This window comes from Oncorhynchus masou, chromosome 13 (genome assembly GCF_036934945.1).
Source record: "Oncorhynchus masou masou isolate Uvic2021 chromosome 13, UVic_Omas_1.1, whole genome shotgun sequence".
Classification (NCBI taxonomy): domain Eukaryota; kingdom Metazoa; phylum Chordata; class Actinopteri; order Salmoniformes; family Salmonidae; genus Oncorhynchus; species Oncorhynchus masou.
Window position 1 is genome coordinate 45,485,231 of NC_088224.1, and position 18,838 is coordinate 45,504,068.

The 18,838-nt window shown below is 43.4% G+C and overlaps 1 protein-coding gene across 2 annotated transcripts in view; it reads right to left on the reverse strand.

The window, feature by feature from the left end:
- The window catches only part of LOC135552415 (regulation of nuclear pre-mRNA domain-containing protein 2-like), a 98,436-nt gene that overhangs the window by 15,136 nt on the left and 64,462 nt on the right, over positions 1–18,838 (reverse strand). The window contains exons 10-12 of one of the 2 annotated variants that reach the window (XR_010457430.1): positions 11,994–14,205; positions 6,982–7,094; positions 2,505–2,586 (exon numbers count right to left, since the gene is read on the reverse strand). Coding sequence is in view for 1 of the 2 variants with exons in the window: in XM_064984012.1 (XP_064840084.1) it covers positions 12,326–14,205 (1,880 nt within the window). In the remaining variant the exon portion in view is untranslated. Of the gene's footprint in view, positions 1–2,504; positions 2,587–6,981; positions 7,095–11,277; positions 14,206–18,838 lie in introns of those variants that run through there. The other variant, XM_064984012.1, reaches the window with a different exon arrangement.

The following is an 18,838-nucleotide window of genomic DNA, read 5'->3' on the forward strand; positions in this document are numbered from 1 at the left end:
CTTCCTGAGCGGTATGATGGCTGCGTGGTCCTATGGTGTTTATACTTGTGTACTATTGTTTGTATAGATGAACGTGGTACCTTCAGGCGTTTGGAAATTGCTCCCAAGGATGAGGAGCTCTACAATTTTATTTCTGAGGTCTTGGCTGATTTCTTTTAATTTTCCCATAATGTCAAGCAAAGAGGCACTGAGTTTGAAGGTAGGCCTTGAAATACATCCACAGGTACACCTCCAATTGACTCAAATTATGTCAATTACCCTATCAGAAGCTTTTAAAGCCATGACATCCTTTCCTGGAATTTTCCAATCTGTTTAAATGCACAGTCAAGTTAGTGCATGTAAACTTCTGACCCACTGGAATTATGATACAGTGAATTATAAGTGAAATAATCTGTCTGTAAACAATTGTTGGAAAAATTACTTGTGTCATGTACAAAGTAAAATTTGTAGAGTGGTTGAAAAACGTGTTTTAATGACTCCAACCTAAGTGTATGTAAACTTTCGATTTCAACTGTAGGTATTAGACTCTTTCTGGGAGAGGTTGTCAGTGAAGACACTTGACAATTGGTCCACGCATGCTTTGAGTACACGTCCTGGTAATCCGTCTGGCCCAGTGGCTTTGTGAATGTTGACCTGTTTAAAGGTTTTGTTCACATCGGCTACCGAGAGCAAGATCACACAGTCATCCAGAACAGCTGGTGCTATCGTTCATGCTTCAGTGTTACTTGCCTCGAATCGAGCATAAAAGGCATTTACCTCGTCTGAGAGGCTCGCGTCACTGGGTAGCTCGCGTCTGGGTATCCCTTTGTAGTCCGTAATAGTTTTCAAGCACAGCCACATCCGACGCGCATCAGAGCCGGTGTAGTAGGATTCAATCTTAATCCTGTATTGACGCTTTGCTTGTTTGATGGTTCATCTGAGGGCATAGCAGGATTTCTCATAAGCGTCCGGAGTAGTCTCCCGCTCCTTGAAAGCGGCAGCTCTAGCCTTTAGCTTGACGCGGATGTTGCCTGTAATCCATGGATTCTGGTTGGGATATGTAAGTACAGTCACTGTGGGGACGACGACATCGACACACTTATTGATGAAGCTGATGACTGAGGTGGTGTACTCCTCAATGCCATTGGATGAATCCCGGAACATATTCCCAGTCTGTGCTAGCAAAACAGTCCTGTAGTGTAGCATCCATGTCATCTGACCACTTCCGTATTGAGCGAGTTTTTGCTTGTAAGCAGGAATCAGGAGGACAGAATTATGGTCAGATTTTTTAAAATGGAGGGCGGGGCAGAGCTTTGTATGCATCTCTGTGTGTGGAGTAAAGGTGGTCTAGGATTCCCCCTCCCCTGGTTGCACATGACATGCGGGTAAAAAAAAAAAGTAAAATTTGTCCATTTAAATAATCATGGCACTTCAAAGAATCACATACTGTACAATATTTTCTCACAATAACTAGCATTTATGAGCTCTCGCCAAAACCACAAAGTGTTTATCCCCGTTTTAAATAGCCAGTGGTGTTTCTCGTTTTGCCAATCTTGTACCCAACACAAACCACTTCATTTCCCCTCGAATGGTGAGATTACCATCTGTCATCCGTCCTTAAATCCTATCTTCCATCCCTGTGCACATGCATGGATAAAGGACCAAGAACTTTAAACTACCTTTTGACTTCATCTTACTCAACGTAATGATCAAATACAATGACTGACGTTTAGATGTTGTTTTTTAATTGGCAGGAGATTATTTCAGATGGTGCATTTCAATGAAAAAATTAGAGAAAAAATACAAATATTTGGGGACATCAGTTGACCATTTCCAGAAAGCCACTACAATGCCAGGGTTTGTTATGTACATAATTATAATCTCTTTTGTCATATTGTAGTAATTTTACTGTTGACAAAATAGAAGCCTGAGAGAACTACAGGTTGTAGTTATCATTATATTAAAATCACATTAAAAGGGATATTTTACTAATTGCTCATTTGTCTGGTGTTGATTTAGTAATATTTAAAAAAAAGATGCATGTCAGCGGTGACATTTTCAAGATAGAGCACTTTCTATAAACATTCGAAAGTGTGATCTATCTCACAAATATTAATATGATGATCCTATCAACACAGCTGGGAGTATCTAGACTGTCACTCACTGTGCCTCATAATGCATCAACAATGGCCATGATGTTAGCCTATAGTTTATGCAAAAGATACAAGTAATTGAGCAATAAAAACAGTTTGCTATGATAATATAAATATGTTATTGTTGTTTAAGGGGAAGTAAACATGTTATTATTGCTTTTATTTTAATCAAATCTGGGAAGTAAAATACATGGTTTAAATGTACATGGTTTACATGTAGAATACTGTGTGTGTGTGTGTGTGTGTGTGTGTGTGTGTGTGTGTGTGTGTGTGTGTGTGTGTGTGTGTGTGTGTGTGTGTGTGTAACAGAGAGATTAGCCTGTCTGGCCTTGTGTTTGGGGCACCATGCTCACTCATTCTGGCTTCACTTACTTTCCCTGACTAAGTGGCAGTGGCATGTCCTTCAGCTGTCTCTCAACCACTCTGCTCCCCTCGGGTTGTCGTCCTCACCTCTCTTTTCAAGAGACACATTCAAAGAGAGAAGGGACAGTTACACACAGCAAATCAAATCATAACAATACAGCCAGTTGGCCAGTTGAGCTCGGTAGGTATGTATTAGGCTGCTCTGCGTCCCCCAGGCTATTGCGCACGGCGCATATAAGTCTGGGATGTAAACGAATCAAAGTGGGCCAAGTGGGAGTGGTCATATAATTCTATGGGAGTGACCTACAGAGGCAGGCAGGAGGTGGCGAGATCAGGTGGGACCATTCTAGCCAATGAAAGGGGAGATGCTCAGGCCATAGAGCGAGATAGAGGACTCATCTTTTGATCTGTTACAGAATGGGCAGCACCATTGAGGCCATCTCAAATTTAAAGTAGTAAATGTTCTTGTTTTTCATTGGCTGAATGCTCCCAACATAGAAATCCCCACCCAGTTGACTACTTTCAAATGGTGGACGCATTCAATGGCAATGTCCATGTTAAAATGGGTTAATGATGAGTCTTCTATGACAACAGGCACTACTCAAATCAAATTGTATTTATCACATGCGCCGAATACAACAGTGTGAAATGCTTACTCACAAGCCTTAGCACAGTTTTAAAAGAGTAAGAAAAAGTGCTAAATAAACCAAAAGGAAAAATAGAACACAATAAAATAATAACAAGGCTATATACAAGAGGTACTGGTTAGTTGAGGTAATATGTACATGTAGGTGGGGTAAAGTGACTATGCATAGATAATAAAAAGAGAGTAACAGCAACATATGTGAAGAGTGTGAAGGAATGTGAATGTGTGTGTGTGGATGTGTGTGTGTGAGTGTGTGACGCACACAATAAATAGTACCCGCAAAACACCAGTCTCAACGTCAGCAGTGAAGAGGTGACTCCGGGATGCTGGCCTTCTAGGCAGAGTTGCAAAGAAAAAGACATATCTCTGACTGGCCAATAAAAATAAAACATTAAGATGGGCAAAAGAACACAGACACGGGGACAGAGGAACTCTACTTAGAAGGCCAGCATCCCGGAGTAGCCTCTTCACTGTTGATGTTGAGACTGGTGTTTTGTGGGTACTATTTAATGAAGCTGCCAGTTGAGGACTTGTGAGGCATTTGTTTCTCAAACTAGACACTCTAATGTACTTGTCCTCTTGCTCAGTTGTGCACCGGGGCCTCCCACTCCTCTTTCTATTCTGGTTAGAGCCAGTTTGTGCTGTTCTGTGGAGGGAGTGGTACCCAGCGTTGTACGAGATCTTCAGTTTCTTGGCAATTTCTCACATGGAATAGCCTTAATTTCTAAGAACAAGAATAGACTTGACGAGTTTCAGAAGAAAGTTCTAATTGAACCCACAAATGCTGATGCTCCAGATACTCAACTAGTCTAAAGAAGGCCAGTTTTATTGCTTCTTTAATCAGAACTAGTTTTCAGCTGTGCCAACATAATTGCAAAAGGGTTTTCTAATGAGCCTTTTAAAATTATAAACTTGGATTAGCTAACACAACGTGCCATTGGAACACAGGAGTGATGGTCGCTGATAATGGGTCTCTGTACGCCTATGTAGATATTCCATAAAAAAAATCTGCCGTTTCCAGCTATAGTAGACATTTACAACATTAACAATGTCTACACTGTACTTCTGATCAATCTGATGTTATTTTAATGAACAAAAAAATGTGCTTTTCTTTCAAAAACAAGGACATTTCTAAGTGATCCCAAACTTTTGAACGGTACTGTAGGTATTACAGAGACTGGGTCAGGGAGAGGTTGAAAATGTCAGTGAATACACATACACTTTGCCAGCTGGTCAGTGCATTCTCTGAGTACGCATTCTGGTAATCTGTCTGGACCTGCGGCCTTGTGAATGTTAAAAAAAGTTAAGGTCTTACTCCCATCGGCTACAGAGAGCGTGATCAAACAGTTGTCCAGAACAGCTGGTGCTCTCATGCATGGTTCAGTGTTGCTTGACCCGAAACACGCATAGAAGGCATTTAGCTCATTTGGTGGGCTCGCGTCACTGGGCAGCTCGTGGCTGGGTTTCCCTTGGTAGTTTGCAAGCCCTGTCACATTTGACGGGCGTCAGAACAGGTGTAGTAGGATTCGATCTTAGTTCTGTATTGATGCTTTGCCTGTTTTATGGTTTGTTGGAGGGCGTAGTGGGATTTCTTATAAGTGTCCAGATTAGTGTTGTCACGAGTCCGACCGAGGGTGGTTCCCTTTCCCGGGCGGGTGGCGCTCGGCGGTCATCGTCACCGGCCTATTAGCTGCCACTGATTGTCTTTCCTCCCCCTCCTTGTATGTTTAGTGGTAGCACCTGTTTATGTTTAATTAGTTTGTCTTTATTAGACAGCCGGCCCGCCTGGTTGTTGTGCTGGATTATTTCAGTGTAACCTTCGGCTCTGTTGTAGAGGTACGTGTTAGTGCCTGGTCGTGATTTTTTCCGTTGTACATTTTGATTCCCTGTGTTTGGGAACGTAACTATTGTGAGCACCCTGTGGTGCGTTTGGTGCTATTAAAGACGCACAGCATTGAACTCTCTGTCTCCTGCATTTGACTCCACACCTACGACACCCGGAGCATTACAAGTGTCCAGTTCATTGAAAGCAGCAGCTCTAGCCTTTAGATCAGTGTGGATGTTGCCTGTAATCCATGGCTTCTGGTTGGGATATGTACGTACAGTTACTGTGGGGACAATGTCGTCGATGCACTTAATAATTAATGAAGCGGGTTACTGATGTGGTATACTCCTCAATGCCATCGGATGAATGGAGGTCGAGCTTTGTACACATCTCTGTGTGTGGAGTAAAACTGATCTAGACTATTTTTACTCTAGTTGTACATGTGACATTGCTGGTAGAAATGAGGTAAAAAGGATATCAGCTGTCCTGGATTTAAGTCCCCGGCCACTAGGAGCGCCGCCTCTGGATAAAAATTGTATTGTATGCTTATGGCTTTATACAGCTCGTTGAGTGCGGTCTTAGTGCCAGGATCGATTTGTGGTGGTAAATAGACATCTATGAAGAATACAGATGGAACTGTGGTCTACAATTTATCAGGAGGTACTCTAACTCAGGTGAGCAAAACCTTGATACTTCCATAATACTAAAGATCACGCACCAGCTGTTGTTGAAAAAGAGACACACCCCCCCCCGATCTTACCGGAGGCTGCTGTTCTGTCTTGCCGATGCACGGAAAATCCAGCAATTGTATATTATACATGACCTTGACTCGGTGAAACACAGGATATTACGTTTTTTTATGTCCTGTTGATAGGATAGTCTCAAATGGAGCTCATCCAGTTTATTCTCCAGTTCTCCAGTAGAATGGAGGGTAAAGGCAGATTATCCACTCATCATCACGGGCTCGCGATGCATCCGGCTCTGTGACCTCTGTAATGCTGTCTCCTCTTCACACAAAATGACGGGGATTTGGGCCTGGTCCGGGAGGAGCAGTATATCCTTTGTGTCAGACTCCAAAGAAAAAATCCTCGTCCAGTTCGAGGTGAGTAATCTCTGTTCTGATGTCCAGAAGCTATTTTCTGTGATAAGAAGCGATGGCGGAAACATTATGTACAAAAAAAAGAGCAAGAAAACACAAAATAGCACAATTGGTCAGGAGCCCGTAAAATGGCTGCCATCCCCTCCGGCACAATACTCTGATGTAAATTAGTTTTTTTTCCAAAGTTGACAAAGTACCACTTATATCAGTGCATTTGTAACAACCTAAGCATCACTAAAGTTAGATTAGATCAAATAAGCCTCAAGTAGCAAATTTGACACAAAAATGACTCAATTGTGGGCTTATTTTTCAAGGACAGATTTTGGGCAAAGTAAACCCTCTTGCTTAACCTCTTCCTCTCTGATATGACAGAGGTGTGCAAGAAAAGTGGGGGAAGGTGCAGCGGGAGATGATTGGTTGGTAGATTAAGCCGATTAAGCCAATGCCTATCACGCTGTAAATTTCACGTCAATCTTATTGGCTTTCTTATTTTGCCGGAAGTGTTAGGGAACGAGATTATTTATATAGTGCACTACTTTGACCAGAGAGCCATTTGCGACGCAGCCTTAGAGAATCATACCATCACCCTGATAATAACACTGTGGCCCTTCTCAAATAAGTCACATTGCACCACTAGAGGGTGCTTGAGTAACAATGTACCTTGACTAAAATTGTATCACAAACCTATGGAATTGATCAATATAATTACTTTGCTGAACTAAATTATGGCCAACACAAGGCCTGTCATGTAGGGGAGTTGTCCCAGACACGGATTATGCCTAATCCTGGACTCAAAAGTATTTTCAATAGAAATTCTTGCTCGATCTTGAATTTGATACCATCACAGGGCTACATCTGTGTCAGAGAAACTGCCCTGTATTTAATACTTATTTGGCGGTGTTAAATGTGTTATTACTGTGGTTTAGTGGACATTGAGATGACACCAGTCCTTGTTGTATTGTATGTCACTCTCGCCAGCGGTTTCCCACTCCTCGCACAGGTCACCATATCACAGAGTCATCCAGCTTACTGTTAACAGAAGGAGAAAGGAAGGATGGAAAGAAAATAGGTATTAGAACAGAGTAAGATAAGGTGAGGGAAATCAATTAATAAAGCATATAAAACAACTTTCATCATAAATTAGGCTAACAATTATCCTTGTAGGGGCAATGCACAGAGAACAGAGTTAGACTTCACTTCACAGTTGTTTTATGTGAACAAAATCCCACAAGGTTTACACATTTAAAAACAATCTGTAAGGCCGCTACTCTATTGTTTAGTTTGTCCACATGAGACCTTGTAAAATAAATGGTAGGCTATAGCTGCAAGTCATGTTTTCATTTTAAAGTCATTTTGCATTCATGGAATATCCTTCCTTGAGCACTACACGGATATTTGCACATGAAAACTACAAGGGATGCATTAGCTCCTTTGTTAATGTGCATGTGCGTTGATGGTATGCACACTTGTAGAGAGTGGCTCTAATATTCAAATAACAGTCTCTTTACATCATGTTGACATTTTTTTTTACTCTAGAATTTTCCATTCAACATTCGTAAAAACGTTATAATTTGTAGGATATTAGCCTCTGACCTGTAATTATTATCTGTTTGTGCGTCTGTTTACTGAATGTGCCTGCACCTGGGCCACGTTCAGTTGCAAAACGTTCTCGAACGTTGCAGATAGAAATTCAATGAATCGGCCCGACGTGAGTCTTTATTCTACATATCGGATTATAGGCATGTTTGTTCTACATACCGTAATTCTATCCAAATGTTGCGCCCTGCTTAACACGCCCCTGGCCTACACACAGCACAGTTCGGAAACGCGCACTTGGGAAAGAGCCTGGGCAAAACATGGGGCCACGGAGCTATTTTTTATGCACGGCTCCGGGCACTGATTGGGTCACAATTTAAAACATTCGTCAAGACCTTTAAATGCGGGGCTCTTAAAATGGGCGGGGAAACGTCCAACGCTCTCGCCAGGCGAGGCGAGGCGGCACGGTCCTTATGAATAGGCAATACTACGCTGCATGTAAACCATGACCGTGTGATACTTTACTTGTGTCTCAAAACATTGCTCAGTCAGATGTTATCGTATGGTCCTACTGCGATACAAATGCCTGAGAGTCTTTACTGACATCTAGCGCCCGAATACTAAATATTATTTTTTTATGGGTAGCTCACAAGCACTTTTCCCATTACTGAAAAAGCCACAAAATGCTACAATGATCTTGTCTATTTTCCAATTAAGCTCAATCAACACTTAACTGACATTTCAACCTTCCTTAAAATGTTATTCCCTCAGTACTTATTCAAAGCCTACTTGAGACATATTTGCCCTGGCAGCATTTACGTGTTTGGTAAATTTTTCTTATTCTAGTATTGTTAATATTGTAAAGAATCACATAGAGAATGTTTTATATTAAAGTCAAGGTCAGAATTTGATCAAAACAGCAGTGCATTTAATTTAAACTACAACATTTATCAAAGCTCATCTTTTTAGTAAAGAATAATATACACTACATGTCCACAAGTTTGTGGACACCCCTTCAAATTAGTGGATGAGGCTATTTCAACCATACCGGTTGCTGACAGGTGTATAACATCGAGCACACAGCTATGCAATCTCCATAAACAAACATTGGTAGTAAAATGGCCCGTACTGAAGAGCTTGGTGACTTTCAAAGTGACAGCGTCATAGGATGCCACCTTTCCAGCAAGTTAGTTTATCAGATTTCTGTCCTTCTGGAGCTGCCCCGGTCAACTGTAAGTGCTGTTATTGTGAAGTGGAAACGTCTAAGAGCAACACAAGCCCAGTTGTGAAGTGGTAGGCCACACAAGCTCACAGAACGGGACTGCCGAATGCTGAAGCACGTAAAAATCGTCTGTCCTCGGTTTCAACACTCACTACCGAGTTCCAAATTGCCTCTGGAAGCAACATCAGCACAATAACTGTTTGTCGGGAGCTTCATGAAATGGGTTTCCATGGCCGAGCAGCCACACACAAGCCTAATATCACCATGCACAATGCAAGCGTCGGCTGGAGTGGTGTAAACCTTGCCGCAATTTGACTCTGGAGAAGTGGAAACACGTTCTCTGGAGTGATGAATCACACTTCATCTGGCAGTCCGACGGACAAATCTGGGTTTGGCGGATACCAGGAGAACACTACCTGCCAGAATGCATAGTGGTAAATGTAAAGGTTGGTGGATAAGGCATAATGGTTTGGGGCTGTTTTTCATGGTTCGGGCTAGGCCCCTTAGTTTCAGTGAAGGGAAATCTTAAGGCTGCAGCATACAATAACATTCTAGACAATTCTGTGCTTCCAACTTTGTGTTAACAGTTTGGGGCAGCCCCTTTTCCTGTTTCAGCATGACAATGTCCCCCATGCACAAAGCAAGGTCCATACAGAAATGGTTTGTCAAGACCTGTGTGGAAGAACGTGACTGGCCTGCACAGAGCCCTGACCTCAACCCCACCGAACAGCTTAGGGATGAATTGGAACGCAGACTACGAGCCAGGCCTAATCGCCCAACATCAGTGTCCGACCTCACTAATGCTCGTGGCTGAATGGAAGTCCCGCAGCAATGTTCTAACATCTAGAGGAAAGCCTTCCCAGAAGAGTGGAGGCTGTTATAGCAGCAAAGGGGGGGGGGGGACAAACTCCATATTAATGCCAGTGACTTTGAAATTAGATGTTTGACGAGCAGGTGTCCACATACTTTTGGTCATGTAGTGGTTGACCCCATGCCGAAAGGTACAGGTTTTCTACAACTGAATGTCGAAAGTATTTTCATGGAAGCATAGTGATGCAGGCTACGGTGATAGAATAGTGTGCACTGGCAGCAAAAACATTGACCTAAGGCCGGGGACAGTCTAGTCCTAATGTTTAGGTAACCTTAAATTGAGGTCCTTCACTAACCATTCATTATTTAACATACCCTATCAACAGCAGATCCAGCCGTTGTGCTTTTGCTGTCTAAATTGATCGACAGACCATTCAATTTAATTTAACCTGGGGCAATATGTATCAAGAGTCTCAAAGGATCAGGTCAACTGTCCATGAAATCGTATTTATTGTAATCGAAATTGCAAAACTGATCCTAAATCCAGACTCCTATTCCGAGAAGCTTTATGAATAAGGCCCCTGATCTAAAAGCCCATCAACCTGTCAATCTAACCAATCATGTAAATAATGTACTTTATTGCTTGTTGTTTTATATCTTAGTTACAGGGCAGTGGAGGTTTGCACTGTCGTCACGGAATACTTTGTGTTTCAAAACATTTTATATCAGGCACCAGCGGGCTATGATCCTCCCCCCATGAAAACTAGCAGTTGAGAATATCAGTCATCTAACCATCGAACGAAAATGGTTGGCAACATCGTATGAATCTGTGCCGATATTCATAAAGCTTCTCAGAGTATGAGTGCTGAAAACTGATCCTCGATCAGCACTCCTACTCAAACGCTCTATGAATAGAGGCCCTAGTCTGAAATAACAAGGTCCTGCATGCAGAATAAATTACTTTCAAAAACATGCCAGGTCTGACAAAAGCTTCCTAATCAAGTTTAATTCTTTGGTGTTTACTGTTGAAATGCAATGATATGCCTCTAATACACTTGCTAAGTCTTGTGTCGTAAGATGTATGCCCCGAGTGTTTCTAAGCTGACCTACAAGGTATGACCTTGTTGGCTGAACTAATATATGGTCACGAGCTAATTAACTCTAAGTAAATTAATTATGTAGCACGTTGCATGGCAACAGATGTGATTCACTTAGGCTATTGCTTCCTACAGTACAACAGACGAGAAAGCACTTACATTTCTCTGTTCGACTTCCGTTTAGTGCATGGGCATCAGGGTTGGGGTCAATTAGAATTTTAGTCAGTGAATCCAGGAAATTATTTGAATATTAAATCCCTAAATGGATAAATACCATCTCCCTAAGAAATTATTGAGAAGTCATTGAAAATAGCTTCTCAATAATGCCATTTAAAAAAAAATGTATTATTGAATTAGAACTTCAGTTTACATCTTGAATTGACTGCTTTAAATTCAAATTGACCAAAACCTGATGAGCATTTAACGTTATTGTGGAAGAGGTGATGATGGGAAAGAATCGTGGTGGAAGAAGACTAGGCAAACATGACTCAGGCAGCTGTGAGAGGCATTTCCGCAGGCTGAGAAAGAAAGAAACCTTCCATTGCGGTTTTCAAATCAGGTTTTTATTAAAGTCAGTACAAGTAAAAGGTAGCTGAAGGCAGAACGTTTCTTGATCCAATTCCAAAATGAACTTCTTTTCTTCTTCGTTGTTTAGGGGCAAAGAAAAATACCATCCCCCTCTCACCCCTAAGCCTTGTTTTATTCTAATATTACCTCTGTGCTGGCGTCATCTTTCTCTGAGAAATGAGAGAAGTGATGACACAGCCAGTAAAAGGTTCAATCTTTCGCACTGAACAAAGTGTTGCTTAACAAATGTAACATTCAAAATCATAACATTTATGGAATTTATCATCAGTTTCCCCCCAGCTACACAAACGGATACTGTAGAAGGAAATAACGTAATATTAAGTTCAGATTCTCTTTGCGTCTACGTACATAAAATGTAGCGTAAACAAAAAGAGACCACGTAGTAGAGATTATCCTGATTGACGGGATCATGGCTAGGTCTTTTCAATGGGAAAACGACAAGAGAAACGACCCATCCCTGACGCTTAGGCCTACTTTGCAAAAGAATAACGTCTTAAAATGCAGTTTAAATAATGAACAGTAGTAGTCTTGGATTTAGCTCACTTACGCTAACGCATGCACACAAGCATATTGCACGCTTAGCACTAATTCAGGGGGGGGGAGATGAATAACAGACTTAACATTTTATATTTGAACAAATATGAGAACAAAAATCAAACTGAATAATATATCCACCTCTTATTTTCTTCTATTCCGCTGTGTCTCCGTTGTTCAGGCCGACCTCTCCATTCCCTCTTTCTCCAGATCCACATCTTCACTCATCCTCTCCTCGATTCCTTTAGATCCTCCCAATTTACTCCTCCTCCAATTGTACTCATCTATTCCCCTCTTCCTCTCAGGCCTCTTAAACCAAGAAGGGGTGCAGAGAAAAGTACACCTCAATTCTTCTGCTTCTTCCCAACTCATCTCTCCTCCTCTTCTAGCCTCGATGTGTCGCGCCCCCTGCCACAATGACATTCTGGTAGCCTAAGCACTGTAATTTGATGTCACCCCAGTCAGTTGACAAGTCAGAAGCGCGGAGGTAGGTGTGGTCTTTTGGGAGGAAAAAACGGACCACCTGGTCCCCCTCTGGGGTGTCCCCCGAAAGGAGGCCCTGGCCGTTTCCCCCTGAGCATGGGCCCACAGAGGGTTGGGCGTGGGGGACCCCACGGGAGGCCTCTCAGGTGTGGCTGGTGAACTGGGTGGAGAGGACGGTGTGGAGGCCGGGGTGGCAGGGGCATGTGGTCAGGGTGGTGCAGGTCCATGTGAGGGTGAAGGGGGGGTCTGTGACCATATGAAGGGGAAGGGCTGCGTGGAGGGTAGTTATAGTAGTAAGGGTCTTCTGAGGGAGAGAGGGGGGGAGTGAGGCGCTCTCTGACTCTATAAGGATAATGAGGATCGTCTACAGGTAGATGGTGGAAATCGTCTGGGTGATAATAGTGATCGTCTGGGTGACGATGGAGGTCGTGGGGGTGCTGACGGAAGTTGTCAAGGTGATGCAGGTCGTCAGGCTGACGGCGTAGATCGTTGGGGTGGCGGCGGAGGTCGTCAGTGTGACAAGGGAAATTGTCAGGGTGATGACGGGGGTCATCGGCATGGCGATTAAGGTCATCTGGGTGATAGGGTTGGCCCTCAGGTTGGAAAGCAGATTTGTGCTGGTGATCACTGATAATCACTGGACCGCCCAATGCACTGAAGCCCGCCCTGTCATCCTCCATCTCAGGGTTTGGTGAGGGTTGCTCCACAGGCACCATCACCCCTCGCACAATGACAGATGCGGGCGAGCTCTGGTAGTCCTGTGGTGGGGCTGGTATTCCAGGGAAGGGCGGTGGAGGCAGCTGGGGAATGGGGGGCAGAGGGCTGGTGAGGAAGCTTGAGGGGTTGGCCCCCTGTTGGGAAAGCAGAGTTTGAGGATCCTTTGTTTGGTAGGGCTGCGTCTGCCCCTCCCCCTGGTATGCATACCGTCCTGACATGGGGGTTTTGCCATCTCCTGCCCCTGATGCAGCCATGTTGTGGTTGTTAGGATGCAGGACCCGTCCCTCTGGGTAGGGATTACCATACCATCCTCCTTCACTCACACTGGGGTTTGGCCCTGCCGGAGGCCCTCCTGGTGTGTTACTGGGTAACCCCTCCCCGAGGGTTGGGGCTGACACCTGTGTCGTGATGGGCTGGTAATGGGCCAACCCAGACTCTCTGAGTGAAGGACCTATTCCATGCATCTCTTCATTCCCTCCATAAGGCAACTGGTGGTACCCCTGCCCATTCGGAGCACCTGGTACCGTTCCTAAGTGGACATGAGGGTTGTTGGGATCCTGCCAGGCTTGGCTGTGGTAGGCAGTTGGAGACTGAGACAGGCTGCCATCTGGTTGTTTAAGAACTCCCCCAGAAGAGACCTGACCTTGCTTGGCCAGGAAGGGCTCTGCTCCTCCTGGTGTGTCCAAGAACTCATCCAGGGTGGGGGTGCCTCCTCCGGCCTCGTCCCGCACCGGGGTGCCCTCTAGGGTCTCTGTACCCGCTAAGGGGCTGATTTCGCTGCCTCCCGCTTGCATGGTCTCGCTAGTCAAGCCCAGGTTAAAGGCATTAAAGCCAGGGTTACCCTGCAGGAAGCTGTGGATCTTGGACTCCAGGCTGGAAGCAGAGGGCTTTTCTTCCTTCTCTTGCTCAAGGACCAGCCCTCTGTGAGGGCCGATGTCTAGAGGCTGTGTGGGCTGGGTAAGGGATGTTGCCTGAAGGACGGTGGTGGTATTCCCCACTGTAGGGGCTGATGGGGTTGGTTCGAGCGTAGAGGAGGTGAGAGAAAGGCCTCGAGAGGGTACTGTAGGGGTGGAGGCGGAGGGAGGGAGCTTGCCTGTACTGGGGGAGTATGAGGAGAGGTTTCCCGTTGGGCTGTTCAGAAGAGTGGAGAGGCCTACGAGGGAGCGGGAAAAAAGGAGAGAAAAGGAAATGTGTTAAAATACATGACAACTATGAATGGCAACCCCAATTGTACGAATCTGAACGATTCAGTACAATAAGTGATAACAGAGTAGAGATCTATGCTCTCTGTCTGTCACCATTTTTGCTACTCAATTAGCAACATTCTGTCAATTAGAAACAATGTTTTTTTCACCCTCGAAATCAGTGTTTGTCTCATACCCATATACGGGTTGAAAATAATAAGCACCTAAATTTGGAATGTAGTGGCTGTACAGTAACATGCCATACATTACGTCAGAGCTATGGCTCAGCGCTTCACAGTGCTGTATCGGTTTTACATTTACATTTTAGTAATTTAGCAGATGCTCTTATCCAGAGGGACTTACAGTAGTGAGTGCCTACATTTATCATACTATTTCGTACCGGTCCCCTGTGGGAATCAAACCCGCAACCCTCATGCTCTACCAACAGAGCCACATGGGACCACTAGAAGTTGCCCCTAGTCCTTCCGGTAATTGGGCAGCTTTTGCGAATGAGGGAAATGCTGTGAAATAAGACGACTCAATGTATTTTGAAAGATGAGACGTTGAGTATTACAATAAATATCGCTTTGATGTCATACAACAAGCCAAACACCTGAGTCTAAATGTGCACTTCACATTTCCATATCATAAAACTCATGTCATACAGTGTCAATGTTTATAATCACTATATTTTGTGTAGTTTCAAGATGACATGGTGTCATACTCTGGGTTGTCCTGAAGAGAATGAGCCTGGCACCCACACCTGAATGAACTCATATTTCATTTCTTTGCGCACCAAAATTACAATCTGGTTCTCTGAATTTATGACTAAGCAAAAACAGGTTTAGACATTTTAGCAAATCCATAAAAAATTAACTTAAATATCACATTTACATAAGTATTCAGACCCTTTACTCAGTACTTTGTTGAAGCACCTTTGGCTGCGATTACAGCCTCGAGTCTTCTTGGGTATGACGCTACAAGCTTGGCACACCTGTATTTGGAGAGTCTCTCCCTTTCTTCTCTGTAGTTCCTCTCAAGCTCTGTTGGTTGGGATGGGGAGCGTCGCTGCACAGATATTTTCAGGCCTATCCAGAGATGTTTGATCGAGTTCAAGTCCGGGCTCTGGCTTCGCCCCCAGTCTGAGGTCCTGAGGGATGTGGAGCAGGTTTTCATCAAGGATCTCTCTTTACTTTGCTCTGTTAATCTTTCCCTTGATCCTGACTAGTCTCCCAGTCCTTGCCACTGAAAACAATCCTTGCAGTATGATGCTGCCATCACCATGCTTCACCATACAGTTGGTGCCAGGTTTCCTCCAGATGTGGCGCTTGGCATTCAGACCAAAGAGTTTAATCTTAGTTTCATCAGACAAGAGAATCTTTTCTCCTGGTCTGAGAGTCCTTTAGGTGCCTGTTGGCAAACTCCAAGTGGGTTGTCATGTGCCTTTTACTGAGGAGTGGCTTGCATCTGGCCACTACCATAAAGGCCTGATTGGTGGAGTGCTGCAGAGATTGTTGTCCTTCGGGAAGATTCTCCCATCTCCACAGAGGAACTCTGGAGCTCTTTCAGAGTAAACATCAGGTTCTTGGTCACCTCCCTGACCAAGGCCCTTCTCCCCCGATTGCGCAGTTTGGCTTGGGCGGCCAGCTCTAGGAAGAGTCTTGGTGGTTCCAAACTTCTTCCATTTAAGAATGATGGAGGCCACTGTGTTCTTGGAGACCTTCAATGCTGCAGAAATGTTTTGGTACCCAGATCTGTGCCTCGGAGCTCTACGGACAATTCCTTCGACCTCATGGCTTGGTTTTTCCTCTGACATGAAATGTCAACAGTGAGACCTTATATAGACAGGTGGACTTCCATCAAGTTGTAGAAAAATCTCAAAGATGATCAATGGAAACAGGATGCACCTGAACTCAATTTCGAGTCTCATAGCAAAGGATCTGAATACTTATGTAAATAAGGTATCGGTTTTTCATTATAAAAAATAAATACATTTGCACACAAAAAAAACTGTTTTTGCTTTGTCATTATGGGGTATCGTGTGTAGATTGATGTCATTAAGGGGTACTGTGTGTGTGTGTGTGTGTTTGTAGATGGGTGAGAGAAAAACAAATATATTTAATCAATTTTAGAATTAGGCTGTAACATACCAAAATGTGGAAAAAGTCGAGGGGTCTGAATACTTTCCAAATGCACTGTATATTGAAAAACTGAGTTTTGTTGGATTTGTTGAAAGAACACTTGGTCCATGAGCCCTTTATGGAGTGGCCACTTACAGTGCCTTATGAAAGTATTCATAACACTTGACTTATTCCACATTTTGTTATGTTACAGCCTGAATTCAAATGGATTAAATAATGTTTTTTCGATCACCCATCTACACACACACACAAAATACCCCACAATGACAAAGTGTAAACACGTTTAGACATTTTTGCAAATGTATATAAAATGAAATACAGAAATATAACAATTTATTTCAAGTATTCACACCCCTGAGACAATACACGTTAGAATCACCTTTAGCAGCAATTACAGCCGAGAGTCTTTCTGGGTAAGTCCCAAAGGGCTTTGCACACCAGGATTGTACAATATTTGCACATAATCTTTACAATTCTTCAACTCCAGTGTATATTTCCACTGAAATGTGAATTTGTTTTGCAGTGTGTTGGAAAGCAGACAACCAGGTATCCTTCTTTTCTTGTGCTTAGCTCTATTCCGTTTATTTTTATCACCCCAAAAAACTCCCTTGCCAATTACAAGCATAACATGATGCAGCCACCACCTTGCTTGAAAATATGAAGGGGGCCTCCCGAGTGGTGCAGTGGTCTAAGGCACTGCATCGAGAGTGCCTAGCTGTGCCACTAGAGATGCTGGTTCGAGTCTAGGCTCTGTCGCAGCCAGCCGCGACCGGGAGACCCATGGGGCAGCACACAATTGGCCCAATGTCATCCGGGTTAGGGGAAGGTTTGGCCGGCAGGGATGTTCTTGTCCCAATGCGCAACTGGCGACTCCTGTGGAGGGCCGGGCACAGTGCACGCTGACACGATCACCAGTGGTACAGTGTTTCCTTCGACACATTGGTGCGGCTGGCTTCCAGGTTATGCGGGCATTGTGTCAAGAAGCAGTGCTTGGCTGAGTTGTGTTTCAGGAGACGCACAGCTCTCGGGAGTCACAGCAATGGACAAGACTAACTACCAATTGCATACCATGAAAATTGAGAGAATAAGGGATTAAAAATATATATAAAAAATAAAGAAAATATGAAGAGTGGTTCTCAGTGATGTGTTGGATTTGCCCCAAACATAACGCTTTATATTCAGGACCAAATGTCAATTTCTTTGCAGTTTTACTTTAGTGCTTTAATGCAAACAAGATGCATGTTTTGGAATATTTGTATTCTATTATCACTCTGTCATTTATGTTAGTATTGTGGAGTAACTACAATGTTGTTGATCCATCCTCAGTGTTCTATCACAGCCATTAAATTCTGGAACTGTTTTAAAGTCTGTCACGTTCGATGTATGGAGGAGACCAAGGCGCAGCGTGATATGAATACATCTTATTTTAATGAAGACGAAGAAACACTTAAACTACAAAACAACAAAACGAACTTGAAGCTAAATATAGTGCTGACACAGGCAAATAACACATAGACAATGACCCACGAAATAACCCAAGGAATATGGCTGCCTAAATATGGTTCTCAATCAGAGACAACGATAAACAGCTGCCTCTAATTGAGAACCAATCTAGGCAACCATACATATAAATACCTAGACTTGTGAAAACCCATAGACTTACAAAAAACCCTAGACAATACAAAAACACATATATCACCCTTGTCACACCCTGACCTAACCAAAATAATAAAGAAAACAAAGCAAACTAAGGTCAGGGTGTGTGTGACAAAGTCACCATTGGCCCCATGGTGAAATCCCTGAGCGGTTTCCTTCTTCTCCAGGGACTGAGTTAGGAAGGACGCCTGAATCTTTATAGTGACTGGGTGTATTCATACACCATCAAAGTGTAATTAATAACTTCACCATGCTCAAAGGAATATTCAATGTCTGAATACTTTTGTTGTACCCATCTACCAATAGGTGCCCTTCTTTGCAAGGCATTGGGAAACCTCCCTGTGGTTGAATACACTTTTTAATTCACTGCTCGACAGAGGGACCTTACAGATAATTGTATGTGTGGGGTAGAGAGATGAGGTAGTCATAAAAAATCATGTTAAACACTATTACTGCACACAGAGTGAGTTCATCCAACTCATTGTGACTTGTTAAGCACATTTTTACTCCTTAATTCATTTGGGCTTGCCATAACAAAGGGGTTGAATACCGATTAACACAAGATATTTCAGCCTCTCATTTTGAATTCATTTGTAAACATCTCTAAAAACATCATTCCACTTTGACTTCATGTGTTAGTGTGTGTAGGCCAGTGACACAAAATCTCAATTGAATCCATTTTAAATTCAGGCTGTGACGTAACAAAATGTGGAAAAAGTCAAGTGGTGTGAATACTTTCTGAAGGCACTGTAGAGGTGCAGGAACTCAAGCAGTAGACAATGTGAGGTGCCGATACTTAGTTCTA